This window comes from Pimephales promelas, chromosome 15 (genome assembly GCF_988280905.1).
Source record: "Pimephales promelas chromosome 15, fPimPro1.hap1.1, whole genome shotgun sequence".
In the NCBI taxonomy this organism is placed as follows: domain Eukaryota; kingdom Metazoa; phylum Chordata; class Actinopteri; order Cypriniformes; family Leuciscidae; genus Pimephales; species Pimephales promelas.
Window position 1 is genome coordinate 21,477,778 of NC_142783.1, and position 15,199 is coordinate 21,492,976.

The 15,199-nt window shown below is 38.8% G+C and overlaps 2 protein-coding genes across 7 annotated transcripts in view; both read left to right on the forward strand.

Moving 5' to 3' along the window:
• Positions 1 to 6,233, forward strand: part of ehbp1 (EH domain binding protein 1) — a 126,368-nt gene extending 120,135 nt beyond the window's left edge. For all 6 annotated transcript variants that reach the window (XM_039654159.2, XM_039654271.2, XM_039654413.2 and 3 more), the window contains 2 exons: positions 4,522 to 4,636; positions 4,937 to 6,233. In XM_039654159.2, coding sequence (XP_039510093.2) covers positions 4,522 to 4,636; positions 4,937 to 5,027 — 206 coding nt within the window. In that variant the 3' untranslated portion in view covers positions 5,028 to 6,233. The remainder of the gene's footprint in view (positions 1 to 4,521; positions 4,637 to 4,936) is intronic.
• Positions 6,234 to 9,658: 3,425 nt separating this feature from the next.
• On the forward strand, positions 9,659 to 15,115 carry otx1 (orthodenticle homeobox 1). The gene is made up of 4 exons (XM_039654064.2): positions 9,659 to 10,062; positions 11,653 to 11,842; positions 12,278 to 12,429; positions 13,430 to 15,115. Exons 2-4 carry the CDS (start codon positions 11,746 to 11,748, stop codon positions 14,153 to 14,155), a joined length of 975 nt encoding a protein of 324 aa, XP_039509998.1. The 5' UTR covers positions 9,659 to 10,062; positions 11,653 to 11,745; the 3' UTR covers positions 14,156 to 15,115.
• The last annotated feature ends 84 nt before the right edge of the window (positions 15,116 to 15,199 follow it).

The window sequence follows — 15,199 nt, forward strand, 5'->3', positions numbered from 1 at the left end:
ATAGAGAAAAATACTCACCCTCTTTGACCCCACGACTGTGCAGAGGAGAGTCTACAGTCAGTGTGACCTGGAGATGAGTAATATTGAAGGCTCGTATAGATGTCATGGAGAGGGTTGGGTAGCTTTTAGGCCATTTTAGGTTTTTTTTTTTTTTTTTAACAAATTGTCGAGGAGGATTTGTTTTTCCATTATAAGGTGTCCTTAAATGTTGTTTATCTTCTAACTTTCCTAGAAAAAGGAATTGAGGTTAGAATTGAGAATTGTAATTGAGGTTAGAATTTAATTTTGAATTTACATTTAAATTTACATTTGAATAATATAAGTAGCACAATTAAAATGAATTGAAATGCATCATTGATGTTTAACTAAAAAACTATCAAGACGAGCTTTGAATGTTGGCTTAGCAACTTAAAAGTTTGCAAAAAGTGTTGGATGGATGGATAGATAGATAGATAGAAAGATAGATAGATAGATAGATAGATAGATAGATAGATAGATAGATAGATAGATAGATAGATAGATAGATAGATAGATAGATAGATAGATAGATAGATAGATAGATAGATCTCATAAATTATCAATTTAAATGATCTTTTATGAACAATAATTGAAGATTAATTATTTTCCTAGAATGCATAATTTTTTATACAATTCAGTAAATTTATCTTCCTGTCATTTACCATTCCAGGTCAATTTTTCTGTGGAATTTGTCCAGTTCAATTGAATTGAATTTTGAATTTTAAAAGGCAGATCTGAATTAACCCTGACTAGCATGACATGTGGAACAACCTTTTCCAGCTGGACCAGGTTTTTTTTTTTTTTTTCTTACCTTTTTTTAATAATACTGTAGATATCATTACCTGCTTCACTTGTTGCCTGTTGCATTACACATTATAAGATCTGTAGCCTGTGGACACCAGTATGGGATTTCTATTTATTTTTTTATTTTTTTATATAAATTATAAAGGCAGGTTGAAAAGACTTGAAGGATTCGGTTAAAAGTGTAGAGCAAACAGGGTGAGTGTTAATGTCAGCTAAACGATAACCCCTTCAGTCTGCGCTCTGCTGTGGGGAGGCAAAGAAAAGTGCCGAGGCCTTCCACAATATGCCATGACTCCTATTTCTCTGCCTCCAAATTGATCCTTTTTGGCCTTTTTATCTGCCTGCCATGCACACACGCTTTCTCTCAAATTCGTCTTTTCCCCCCTCCCCTCTCCCTATTTCTTTCTTTCCTCAAATGCAGTGCACTCCGGGGCGTTATATTTGAAAGTGGACGCTCCTTTTTGCTGAGGGATTTCTGCATAGGTCCCCCAGTTTTGTTGTTACGGTTTTATATGATAAGCTTTTTTATATGTTTAAAATCAATATGTAATCCTGTGCAAGGGCTTATCCCCCTACAACCCCATTTGTAAATCTATTTGAGCTTTGTTACATGTCTGGGCTGCCGTATTCCTCAGATTGATTGGGTGCAGTGTGAGAATCCTATCAAATGGCCAGCTTTGATGATGTTGCAAACTCTTTCAAGATTGCTAGTTGACTGGAACTGGAGATAAGGCGAGACGACACTTTCTCATTCTACACTATTCACTGAAATCTGTGTTCATTTCCATTTAGCCGTTGCTTTCTGCATTTGACACTCAATATCCACTTTTATACAACAGCAACTAATAGATATTTATATTTGTGTAGTCTCCTGATTCACACAAGTTTTTCGTGTTGTCGTCGCAATATATTCTGTTGTGCTTTTTATAATATATATTTAAAATATATATTTTTATTATTTTTAATATTATTAATATTATATTATAATATTTGAATATTATATTCATTTTTTTAAACTGTTTTTATTTCATTTGGGTCATTAATATTCAGTTGTTAACAGTAGTTGATATCACGGCTGTATAATTTTACTGAAATCATTTGTGCCTTTTTTTCGGTTTTTAACCTTGTGTAGTTAAAGTTTTTTTCCATTTAAAAAAAAAACAAATTAGTAACATCGCTAACACAAGATGCAGATTAGTGATTCAAAGATTTATTCAAAGACATTGTGTATATGGTTTGTTTTTGATAGTCACTTTATTTGTATCTGATGTAGTTTGGGTGTAGATTGGTAAGAATCCAGGGACTGTCGTCCCGTCACCCTCCTTGTCATGGTTCTCCATGTTGGTCTTTGTCTCATTCCCAGCTGGCCTCTCTCCAGCTCCATCTTACGCTGGCGCTCCCAGCCTGCCCACTGCTTGCCTAAATCTGCTGTAATAAGATCATGCATTTTTCCCTGGATTCCTCCAACACTACTTATTTCCAGTTATTTCTTTCCAAAAAAAAAAAAAAAAAACTCCATTCAGTCCAAAAGTTTGCTCCATGCGTCCGTACACTATAGCGAGCAGAGCGGGTGTGTGAAGTTTCTTGTGTTTGGGGATCTTTCAGCAGAACTCTCAGAAGAAGCTCTGTGGCTCCTGAAGCTGCCGAGCAGGTTGCACTCTTGAATAAATTTTGCTGTGGAGGAGGGTCATGGGGATTTGAACCAGCGCATTCTTCTGTGGGTTGTGAGTGCTCACATGGTTACCATTGGTGTGCATTGTTAGGGTTATCTGAATAAGCACCGACCATGTGAGTTTTAACGTGATTGCCCAGGGCGATGAGAGAGAGAGAAAGAGGGGAGTAATCCAAAAAGGATTGAACCCCCACCACCCCACCAACTCTAAATAGTCTTCATCCATCTCTTCTTCAAGGGAAAAGAGAGGAGGCAGCAGCTTCCGTTAGTGTTTTTTGGCGAGTTGCGATGGCTCGTTTACTCTGCCGTGTCCCTCTGCGTCCATATTCATTGTTTACCTTCTTAATGAGGGGGGCGGCGCCGCTTCCGCTTGATTGACAGCTGCATGCGGCCTCTGCTGGAGGTGCAGGGGAGGATCTGTGGCTTTTTGGCTGAGAATGCTGAAGGGGAACAGGAGAAGGAGAGGGCTTTTTCTCTCTCTACCTCTTTGGGACATGCAGGAGAAGTTTTTGTTGGTCGCAGCCTACCCTCCAGGCAGGTCTTTGTAGTGTAGGCATTGTCGTTTTTGACGGAGGGGTAGCAGAAACGACAGAGCGAATTAAAGAGGAGGGTCGTGAAAGACAGAACGTATGGAGAGCGAGGCAGGATAAACAGTCAGGCCTGTCGGATGTTAAATACGGACGGCACTGCAGGCGCACAAGAAGTGGCCAGCCTCTGTCGCATTGCTAGCATAACAGAAAATTAAACGTAATGTTTTTTCTCACTTTTGCAAATAGCTAAATTGCTTTTTAAAGAACAATGCACCTTTTTTTTCATTATCTTTCCTGCAGCTTTTGTTAAAATTTGACAAATTTGTTAAAGCTGAGACAAATCCTCTCAAATATTTAAGCATTACCCTCTCTGAAGCCTAGAGTCAGAACACCAAAGACGTTCATTTAGCTGCTGGGGGCCAAATAACTTTCAAATATTGAAAGGCGCTTCACTTCAAAGGCGGAGAGGTTAAACGAGAGCGAGGACCAACGACTCTCAGCACCACACTGCAATTTCACATAACATATTTATTTCAAGTGTTGACTTCTCAGAAGGCCGAATGTGCGTTTATCTTTTCTTTTTCTGATAGAATTTGGCGGCTCTATGTAATAAGAGAAGTTGATTTGTATTTTTGTGAGTCTATGTGCATGAGGGAGCGCTAATAAAGCAGTGTAAAGACACAAGTACAGTCTGTTCTTACAGCGGACTGAAGAATAGGCCCGGTAAGATAACTTCCCCTTGGCTGTGAGCAGGGCCCTAATCTGCACTGGTATCAGTAAGGCCTGATCCCGTCTGCCTGGCTGATATTTCAGACCTGTTGTTGGCAGAGGGACATGAGCAGGTCACCTCACAGAGACCTTTTGCTAAAGTTACGCACCTTTTATACATTACAAAAAACACATACAAGTCCATTTCTTCCAGATTATGGAACTATCATGTACTTATGGACACATTTTTTTGCTATGTGTGAATCTTAATGTATTCATGCTATCTTAAATGCGCTGGTGCATCTCTTTGGGAGCTTGTTTTTAGGCGTCTGAAAGCAGTTTAGTGTACTTAAAGCACTGTCCTCGCATTCACTGGCGTTATCAGATCCTTTTCGTCTGAATTCCACCGTGTGACTGCTCTCCATACAGGCACCTGTAGGTGCACACTTCACTACAACTCCACAACGGTACGGGCTACGCTTTCTCTTCTGAATATTTTATCACGGGACAGTGATGTCTTTCTCACTAAAACCCAGTATATGACGTCTTTGTTCAAAATGTTGAGTTTCTGTCATCATTTACTCACCCTAATGTCATTCCAAACCTATATGAGTTTCTTTCTTCTGAGAAGAATTTTGATGAATGAATTTTTATAATATCTTCGTTTTTGATAGTCGTGTCGGTGAGTAAATCAACTAAGCGAACTATCACTTTAAGTCCCCTTTCCTGGATTGTGAGAGGAAGGTGAGAAGGTGAGGTTTTCCTCTTAACATTCTCCCTTGTTTCCAGACTGGCAGAAGACGGAGGCACAGAAGCGGCGAGAGCAGCTGCTGCTGGATGAGCTGGTCATACTGGTCAACAAACGTGACGCGCTGGTCAGAGACCTGGACGCCCAGGAGAAAGAGTAAGTCCTCCTGCCGCAAGGCATTGTGGGATTGCTAGAGCCAGGATTAGTCCTTTAGGCCCTGTAGCGTGGTTCAGGGAGGGTTTAAAGGCCAAAGTTTGCAGTCACTCTCATTCTCTTTGCCACTGAGCATGATAGGTGTTTCAGGCAGTGAGGTCTTGTGAGAGTATTTCTAGAGCTGAAGTGACTCTGAAGCCATTCAGACAAGAGTACAGGTCATAGGTGGTGGAGGTGCAGGTGGCATTCTCCTGTGTCCGTGTGTGACCTTTGGTCCTGTGTGTCCTGTGTGTGTGTCGGCAGGGCTGAAGAGGAAGATGAGCACCTGGAGAGAACCCTAGAACAGAACAAAGGCAAGATGGCAAAGAAAGAGGAGAAGTGCGTTCTTCAGTGATGGTCATTTCCGAAGCAACAAAGGAGCAAGATGACGTGTACGCTACAAAGTCTTGAAATGTATTTGTGTCATAGAGACTACACCATACACTTTATTATTTTTGTTTTAAATCTTCATATGTTGATCTTTTTGTTATGTAAGGGCTGAAGAACTGCTAAATGCCCTGAGATGCACCCTGTTTCATTAATACAAGAGAGATTTATTGTTTCACATGAACAAATGCAAACACATTGTTACTGTTTGGTTTGTTGGATTTCACAAACGAGGTACTTGAACTAAAATTTGAGGAGATGCAAAAAGCTGTACAACTTTCTGACTAAATGGTTAAATCCATTATAATTTAGATTAATCTGAACACTAAGACATTCACAGTTTCTTTCTTACGGGAAATTATCACTCAAAGTTTCGGTACAGCGCATAAACGGGACATTTTCTGTTTGTGAATAGGATTGGGTTTCAAAATCATATCACGTTTCAGTTTTAAGAAAATCTATCAGCATGTTCTCCTCTAACAAGAGCTGAAATGTTTTAATTACTCAACTTTCTGTGTGTAGAATATTTGTGAAGGGGGACTTGTTGCATTTACAAAAAAAATATTTTGTGTTTTACTGACTTTTTTTATGTTTAATATGTTTACCAAACATTTTAGAGCTTTCTTTACTGAGAAGAGTGAAATACTGCGAGTGCTTAAACAGAAATAAACGGTCATGTTGTACATTTCATTTCACTGTTTGAGCCTTAAAAAAGTATGGAGAAAAAAACAACTTTATTTTCAGAAGCTGCAGTCACGATCAAAGTAATTTATTACTGTTTGCGTTTATTACTGTTTGAGACGTTTTTAAAGTAACCATTTTCTCAATCCTGTACATTTGCTCAAAAACTTTAATATTTATTGTATAGTTAGAAGGGAGGCTTTTCTTGTCCGCATATTTCACTTCTTTATTGTATGAGCATCACTGGTTTATTTATTCAACTGTACTATAAATATCACTGTTCAATAAAATTCAAAATGATTTCATACTCAAATCAAACAGCAGCTGGTGTGGTTCTGGATGTTGCTAATAGATTTGGCCTTGTTTTTCTAAAGAAAATTGTGTCATCGTTTTTCAGCTGATACTGAATAAAGAATTTGAATTTTAAAACACGTTTAATTTAGCCGTTTATGCAGTTCTGTTCGTTTTTATTAAAACATTACAAATAATTGCATATTTTCTTCTGTCATTATTGAATAGATTTGCCTGTTTATATGATGTTTGACCCAAGGATATAATAATCACTTTAATTAATGGTGTTTTATTTTTCGTAGACTATATTCTGACTGGACTGACGTTTCTGACACTTATTTCTTTAAACCCCATATGTAGTCGCTCTATGACGAAACAAGATAGACGTTATACATACATATACAATATCATTTAATAAAACAATTTACAGACACTTGAGAGGGACATCCAGTTCGTTTTGCGAAAATTCCCCTGCATTTTACGATTATTTCTAAGTTAATGTTTGTTTTTTGTTTTGTCTGAGGTCTTTTCTCGTAGAGAGATTAAGGCAGAATCACTCCGTCCAAAGCATCTGCTTTCCCTCAGACACTTAATTCTGAGCCAAACAGTCATCACCGCAGCTTCGCATCCTCCATTTAACGAGCAAAATAAGTTTTGACAGCTGACGTCCTCCCTTAGCCCTTCTAATACTTCCACATTAATTTGCTGATGGTTGGGTCCGACTGTACCTCCATCCCCCCCACCCCGGGTGTTTTGTTTTTGTGTTTATTATTTTGCAGTTATCATCACAGATGACTGTAATCTTCTGAGACACTTACTGCCGCTCACAAGCAATTACACGGCGGCGGAAAGGACATTTGTTTGTTGCCTTAACTAATCGGAGAGTTTTAGCCAGTGAGATGCTTGAAACGCATGTCATAATTTTATGCATTAGACCTGTGGCGAGGTCCGTGTAATCCTGATGAGACGGCAGCGTGGTGTTCATCTCCAAATGACCGCTTTGAACTGTTCTTTAGTCCATTCAGATGCCTAATTTAATACAAGATGTGTATGCATAAATCTGATTTGTCCTCGTGAAACGTGGGATGGAATATTAATATTTTACTTCTGGAATAGTAGCCTGTCTTTTTATTCCACTTTTTTACAAGTATCATTTTTTAAAACGCTTAAACTTTATTTATTTTTTTGTAAAACAAACAAAAAATATTTGATTAAATTATTATAGCCATTTATAGTTTCTTGCATTAGCCTATATACTCAGTTAATGTTCTGTTTCAGTAAAGCAACTATCAGAAAGTTTAGAAAGCCTATCTCAGGTATTTTCTCTTCATTTCACACACTCAAACACAAACGAGAATTTTAAAAAAACGAATATATTATCTGGGTATCTAGTTCACACACTTACATGCAGTGTGGCATTGTCAAAATGCACAATTCCCTCCTTACCTGATTGTTGTCCATTTTGCCAACTGTTGTTTTCATGCTCAAACCAATAGTGTGTGCGGGGAGGAAAAATAAATAAAAGAAAGCTTTTCAAAATAAATGTTCTTATCACAGACAAAAAGAAAAGAGCTATCCAAACCGGCGTCGAGAGCAGGACAGCATCTCAGCGCGAGCAGAGCGCGCGTTCTGTGGATCCAGCTTTGAAGTCCACGGCCTGACTTCAGGTGTTGAGCAATTGGACTTGACGAAGCCCCTCGACCGCCGAAAATCCTTCCCTCGTCCTAAAATAGGTTACACCGGGGGAAACGGTACCGAGCCTTCTGTACGAGCTTCAATATCGTATTGTATGCATCATCGTTTTAACAAGGACCGACAACGTCGCCGACTCGCTCCCATCCTGCCGGCTAAAGAAACCAAACTTTTCCCCCTCCTCTTCTCGCCTCCTCTAATCCCAAGATTTACGAGCTCAGCATTTAGAAAATTCGACTGCAATTTGGGATTAGACAAAATACTCTTATTACAAAACTTCTTGCAACCTGATAACTTGATACTTGTGCTGGCTTTATCACGGGGTCTTAGCAACACCAGGGCCGAAAGAATTAACCAGCAAACGGATAAAATGCAGGAATTTTAGGTTATATTTCTTTTGTGTGTGTTTAAGGATCACATTTTGTTGTTGTTATTATTATTATTGTCCGTGGACATAGTTTAAGGACAGGTGGATTCTGCCTTTATGGGGGGCTGGAGGCAGCACTTGTGCTTTAAACAGGCGGTATAAACATTTAATATGCGCATTCCCTCTCACCGTACTTCTAAGCAGTATCCAATAACTTTCCCCCTTTAGTTTACCCGCGTCTATTGACGGCTAACAGCAGCATCTCTGTTATTCCCAAGAGTACTTTTGTCGATGACTTTGTTGATCTATAGAAGAAACGTGCAATGCCGCCCGGTCTTTGATTGGATGCCCCATATAGTAAAAAATGTAATTTCGTTCCTCCGGCGGTCACTTGCTTTGAACATTAGGTCGCTTTCAGCTCAGGCCTCAATTAGAATGAGTTGATTTTGTGAGATCAACAAAAGGACCGAGCGAAGCCTTATTAAGATCTTCTGAGCCTTTCAGAAACAGTTAAGGAAACACCGCGCCCTCCGTGATATTCTGTTACCGTATTTTATTGGCATTTCTTTGGGAAAGTGAGGCTTGAAAGGTGCTTTCTTTGATTCTCCGAGGCTCAGACTCTCTCTATGTGCTGATTTCGTTTCTTTTCTGGAAGGGCCGAGTTTTTCTTCACTCCCTTTCACGTTTCCTCTCCGTCTGCCTATTAAACTTTACGCACACTATTCTGAAATGTAATTCTAAGTGGGGATTAGCCACTCATTAATATTCATGAGGCGAGGTAACAATAAAAATGAAAATAGATAAAGTGGATAAATTAAACTTTTTTGATGCATTTTACCCCGCTTCAAATCGATGGGCTATATATGAATCGATCACTTAAATTTTGTAGCATCAAACGATAGCCTACTTTGTGAATTAGCCTATTTTATTTTTATTTTTTATTTGCGTGATGTCAGACATTTCAGTAAATAGGCTACCTTAATATCCTCTATTTTTTTAAACTAATTTGGATAGCCTAGTGTATAGCTTTTATTAGGCTATATTAGGCTGTTTAATCCAAGTGGGTAAATTCTGCCTTCACATTAATTAATAGGCCTAAATTAATAATATTTGAAAATTCGATAGGCTACAGTTTCCGATTTTTTTTTCCTAGAGGCCAGCTAAACCAAATGACATTAGCTACATCAAGACATAAAACTGTTACAATTGTAATTAAGCAATGTTAATTAAATGTTTACATTTGATACGACTTCCTAATTAAATGTTTTGGTAAATATCACACTCTTTCTATCGCAAAAATCAATGTAGCGCAAAAAATATTATAATTTAAATAGCATGGTTTAAATGTTTTATAGCCTACCTTCATTTCATAAATGAAGCCCATTTCTTAATATATTTACCAACCCATTTCTAGGAAATGTTTAACTTTTCTGTATATTTTAGGTCTTCTCAAAATTCTAAAGATTTATTTGGACGGTGCGGTGCATGTTCTTGATGTCTTTAGTCAGCGCGGGGTGGGGCTTTAAAGAGGTTCTGCCCGTGGACTGGTTGTTACAGTTGTCAATCAAGTAGGGAATACGCGGTGATTGGCTGGAGTGGGCGGATCTGCAGGTGTCCTACGCTCTTAGAGAGGCAGGGTTAGGAGAAGGTGATCAATCTCCATCCGTCTACATTAGCTATCACCTTAAACTAGTGACAGACACGAACGAGAAAGCCAAAGCAAATGAGTTTAATCTATTTGGTTTTAAACCCCGGGAACACACACTCAATAAGCTACAAGAAGTCCAGCTAAAAGCCAGACACGTGCGCCATATCAACATTGCTGCAGTTTTGAGGAGTTTTAGACGACATTTATTTGGCGAGGTTCCTCGGTCGATTTACCTTCCTGAACTCTTCCACTGGTGGATATTTTTATCGTCTTGTCAGACTGCAAAAATTGAGGAGAGGAGAAGGACGTAGGGTTCTGAAAAAGGTAAGAACAAATGCGCCTTTTAATTTATTTCCCCCCTTAATTTTAGTTAAACTTCACAAAACGGAACTAAGTTTAATGTTAAAGTTGTTGTTTTTTATGTTAGTTTAACATTTGTTTGTTTGTTTTTCTCATTTAGCGTACTATTTAGACAAATTTGTTTTTCTTGGTGTAGGCTATAAAAAAAGTTTTCTATTTTTATTGACCTTTTCACTCTACCGACGTCAGTGGTGTGTTTAAGTCACGTATAAAACAATGGTAATTGTCATACTCGCTTCGGATCAAATGTTTCAAAATGAATTAAATCTAAAAAGTAGCGACCCGAAGCCTATGTTTGAATCGAACACGAGCATTTTTGTACAGATCAACTCACCGCCACAGTACAGCCCAAGCCAGCTCACTTGGAGAGTAATTGGAGAGGCGTGTTTTGTTTTTTTGTTAATTTATTTTGGTGATAAGACCAATAAATGAAGGTGTTTCCCCTGAGATCTAATCTGCATTGTAATTGAGTTAATTTGCACGTAGATGTGTTCTTTCTAACCAGTCTTTACAGAGTATGTAAAGAATAAGCAAGGAATAGATTGGAATACACAAAACTCTAAACGGCTCGGTTCTCTCAGCACGGGGCCCATCCACATTCATTTCCACTAGATAACCAGTCAGCTCCTACATTTGGTTAAATTGAATGACTTTAAAAAATCAATAGGACGCATTAATATACTGTAGGCTATACATTTTTTTTTAAACGGTACCAGACTGTGATAATAGGCTACGATACGATTATAGCTACGTTTTCTAAAAGTAGCCCATCTCCGTTTAATCCTAACTAGGCTTCCTATTTTGAAAGATGTAGGCTAATGTTCAAATAAAATTGAAGTTTTTTAAAAAAAAAATAGTCTAATAATAATAATAATAATTAACAATAAACTAAAGCTATTTTACATAGCCTGCAGCTTGTGAATTAGGCCTGCAAGTTTTGTAATTATTTTGATAAGTGTGCTAATTTTAAACCGCACAGATTTAGTCTTAAATACCCTGTTAAGACAGCCTCTACAGAGCCATATTTAAAATTAAATCATTACTTTAAAAGGAGAATGTAAAAATAAATGTAGTTAATTCTTACAAAATATTTTAAATGCTTTTTTATTTTATGTAGGAAATGTCAGAAAATGGGGAATATTCGTACTTTATTTGTTGCCTAATCACATTTCAGCTAAAACTCTGACATAAGTCAAAATTGTAGAAATATTTAGAAATACAATTATAGCCTACTTTTAATTTACGTCAAGCATCCTGGTATTAGTTTTCACCACTATGCTATTTTTCGTTTTTAAATTCCTTATTATTTGCCTGTTATCATCATCATCATCATCATCATCGAAAAAAGTAGCCTAATATACTTTTTGTGTATTTAAAACCAGGAAACCAATTAGATTGTCACTTATTTAGACTATAGGCTACTTTATTTTCTCTAATAGTTGTTCAGTTCTTATTGACTCCTATTTAATTTAGGCTGCTTTGCAGTTTTCGTATTTCTTTTTCATTTTGAAATTGTTGATACCAGTTGTTAATATTATTACAATTACATTTCAGTAACTTAAATCGGGTCCGTCCTTCGTCAAACTGCAACATCGGGGGAAATCGAACTATTGGCAAGATCTGGGGGGACCCGTGACTGCCTCTAGCATGATGTCATACCTCAAACAGCCCCCCTACGCCATGAACGGCCTGGGGCTGAGCGGCGCGGCCATGGACCTACTGCACCCGTCCGTCGGATACCCAGGTAGCCAATAACACGGTTTACGCGTAGCCTACGATGAACCGTGTTTAACACAACTCTTTGTAAACAAGAATCACGTCTGTGTTGTTGTTTTTTTCTTCTTCAAAAGTTAGAAACTGTTTTGATTAAACCTTTATTGAAATTCTTGCCATTGTCTAAGCGTATTTTTCGATGTTTAAAAGCACTCATTGGATCTAATATGCTCATTGTATTATTTAGCCTATTTATATATGGACCTAATATGTTCATTATATAGCCTTCATATCCATATATATATATATATATATATATATATATATATATATATAATATTTATAGCGCCACTATAGGCGCAAAACCTCAAAGTCCTCGAAAATGAAGCTACTTGCTATGTCCCTTTTAAATAAAATTATAATATATTATACTGTGTACTCTTTTGACATGTTTTTCTTCCCCCAGCGACTCCCAGAAAGCAGCGGCGGGAAAGGACGACATTTACGCGCTCACAGCTTGACATTCTCGAATCACTCTTTGCCAAAACTCGTTATCCGGACATATTTATGAGAGAGGAGGTGGCACTGAAGATCAACCTTCCTGAGTCCAGAGTTCAGGTAGGCTATATGTAACCACTAAATATTTTTTTGGGGGTGGAAAAAATTAAATAGATTAAATGGTTCCTAAAATCATTTTTTTTTTCCAAGGATGATAACTTTCCCAAAATATTCGTTAATGTAATTTATGCTCAGCTGCTCCCCCTACTGATTTTCTTAAAAGTTCGTAGTAGTTTCTAATAATTATTACAATTAATGAAATTATCAGTATAGACTCCTATGTGTGTGTTTGACATTTTGGTTGTCTGCCTATAGTTATTTGTATATGCCTATTAGTTGATTGGCAGGTGATTTCTGCTCCTGTCTTTTTAGTTTTTCTTATTTTATTTTATTTTTTATGCAACATGAATCTTAATAAATTTGTCCATTTTGAATTGATATTCCTGCACCGAGACAAGGTCGCCATATAGACCAAATATATGAAAGTGTTTCCCACTGTGATTAAAAAGCTCTCTCACTTTGATGTAAATACCAGTGATGAGGAAATGTTAAATTCCCACAGTCCGCTGTGGATTTTTGATGCAAATAATGCTTTTTCTGAGGTGATCCGAGGCCTAAAGGAGCAACCCTCCGTCAATTTCCCAAGCAATTTTATTTGCTCTTAATAAGCACATGAAACAAAACGCTTTACACGGTCAGACCCTCCTTCCACTATTGAATTACCATCTCTGCGGAGAAACTCAATAGGCTGCTATCACCCAGTCGTCTACAAGCACTGAAATTAGATCCACACAGTAAAGCAGAAAGGCCCTGCATGCAAATTAAAGCCAGGAACTGCTAATAACTAGCTATTTTCCACTCTGATATTGCACAATGGCTCTCCAACATGTCCTTCAGCCATGCACGAAGGTCTCCATAATCATTTAATGGGGCTCTGTGTGCGTGTGTGTATTAGGCGTAATGGACTCTGTGCTGTCCTCTTTTCATGTGCATCTATTTTTAAAGGTGTTGTTCAAACAGTGTATTTGAAGTGTTTTTGGTCGCTCTCTCCGTCCTGCAGGTGTGGTTTAAGAATCGTCGCGCTAAATGTCGTCAGCAGCAGCAGAGTGGCAGCAGCACTAAAGCTCGGCCTGCAAAGAAGAAATCCTCGCCCACCCGGGAGAGCACAGGCTCCGAGAGCAGCGGCCAGTTCACCCCTCCGGCAGTGTCTAGTGCCGGCTCTTCCTCCTCCTCCTCTTCCTCCACCACCAATAACACGGGCATCAGTAGCACCTCTACCTCTATCAGTACTGTCTCCTCAATCTGGAGCCCCGCCATTTCTCCAGGATCCGTACCCCCGTCCGTCTCCCTGCCGGAGCCCGTCGCTCCCTCAAACACCTCCTGCATGCAGCGCTCTGTCTCAGGCACGGCTGGCTCCTCCTACCCCATGCCCTACAACCAGACCACCGGCTACAGCCAGGGCTACCCGACTCCTTCCGGTTCTTACTTCAGTGGGGTGGACTGTGGCTCCTATCTGGCCCCCATGCACTCTCACCACCACCCTCACCAGCTCAGCCCCATGGCAGCTTCGTCCATGTCCACGCACCCCCACCACCACATCAGTCAGTCCTCAGGACATCACCACCACCATCACCACCAGGCCTACAGTGGCACTGGCCTGGCCTTCAATTCTACTGACTGCCTGGATTACAAGGAGCAAACGGCCTCCTCCTGGAAGCTCAACTTCAACACTACAGACTGTTTGGACTACAAAGACCAAGCATCCTGGAGGTTCCAAGTCTTGTGATATGATGATTTTTTTAAATGCCCTCCATTTTCACAATCTCTCTGTTTTAATAGTGCGCTGAGTTTAAGGAAAAAATATATACGGACTTGCAGATTTTAACAGAATAGTTAGATGTTCGTCCCCCTCCCCCTCACCCTTAGCGATAAGAAAGGGGAAAATGGCAAAGGTGTGGAATGAAATGAAAGCTAGCTTTCCCCTTTTTTCCCCCTGAAGAGACCTAATTACATTTACTCGACGAGCCAGAGTTCTGGTTTCGAAGTGTTTCGCCGAACTCGCGTCACTCTCCTGCCTGATCTGGATTATCGTTTTTCTACACGGGACACTGAACGCTCAGCGACCGTTTTACCTCCACCTCTCAAACCCTGTACAGCTGTTTCGTTTTCTAAATATGGTTATTTTTTAGGATGACAGATTCTAGTCAGCTTCACGGAGCTGAATTTTGTACATATGTATTTGGGTCAGTTACATTGACCATATTTAGTTGGTGTTACTGGATTTCAAATGGTTTAATAAGACTTTGAAACGACTTTATGTAAATCTTTTTTCCCAAATAATCCAAAGATCAAGAATTGGCCGCTGGACTTATTTGATATACTGAAAATCAATTTTTGTTACCCTGAAAAAATAAATGGGATTTTATAGGCTATTGAGAACATCATGTGGGGGGGGGAAATACATTTTGAAAAAAAGAATCTTAATTATACGTTGGACATTTTTAGAGCGGGGGATATTTGGCTGTGATATTCCATTAGATAAACTAGCATTTGAAGATTTGTTGCGGTGAAGGAGCACGGGCATGTTTAAAATTGTTGGATGCATTTAACAGCACTTGACTTAATTGCTCTAACCGAAAAAAAAAACATGTGGTTAAGGAAGAATTCCCAAATGCCAGTGAAATGCTGAATGTACTGCAAGCGCAGATCATTACATTCATGTCCGTAATAAAGATCAGTTAACTACCAGAATTTTTACATGATTTCTGACTGGGGTATGTCCGCTTTTAACACACGAAATTTACTCTCGTGTTGCAAATGTTTTCAACTC

Bases quoted from the DNA above. Each gene is read 5' to 3' on its own strand.
- otx1 (XM_039654064.2), top strand. From the start codon at position 11,746: ATGATGTCATACCTCAAACAGCCCCCCTACGCCATGAACGGCCTGGGG. The intron at 11,843-12,277 runs GTAGCCAATAAC...TTCTTCCCCCAG, and splicing joins CCCGTCCGTCGGATACCCAG to CGACTCCCAGAAAGCAGCGG. The intron at 12,430-13,429 runs GTAGGCTATATG...TCCGTCCTGCAG, and splicing joins TTCCTGAGTCCAGAGTTCAG to GTGTGGTTTAAGAATCGTCG.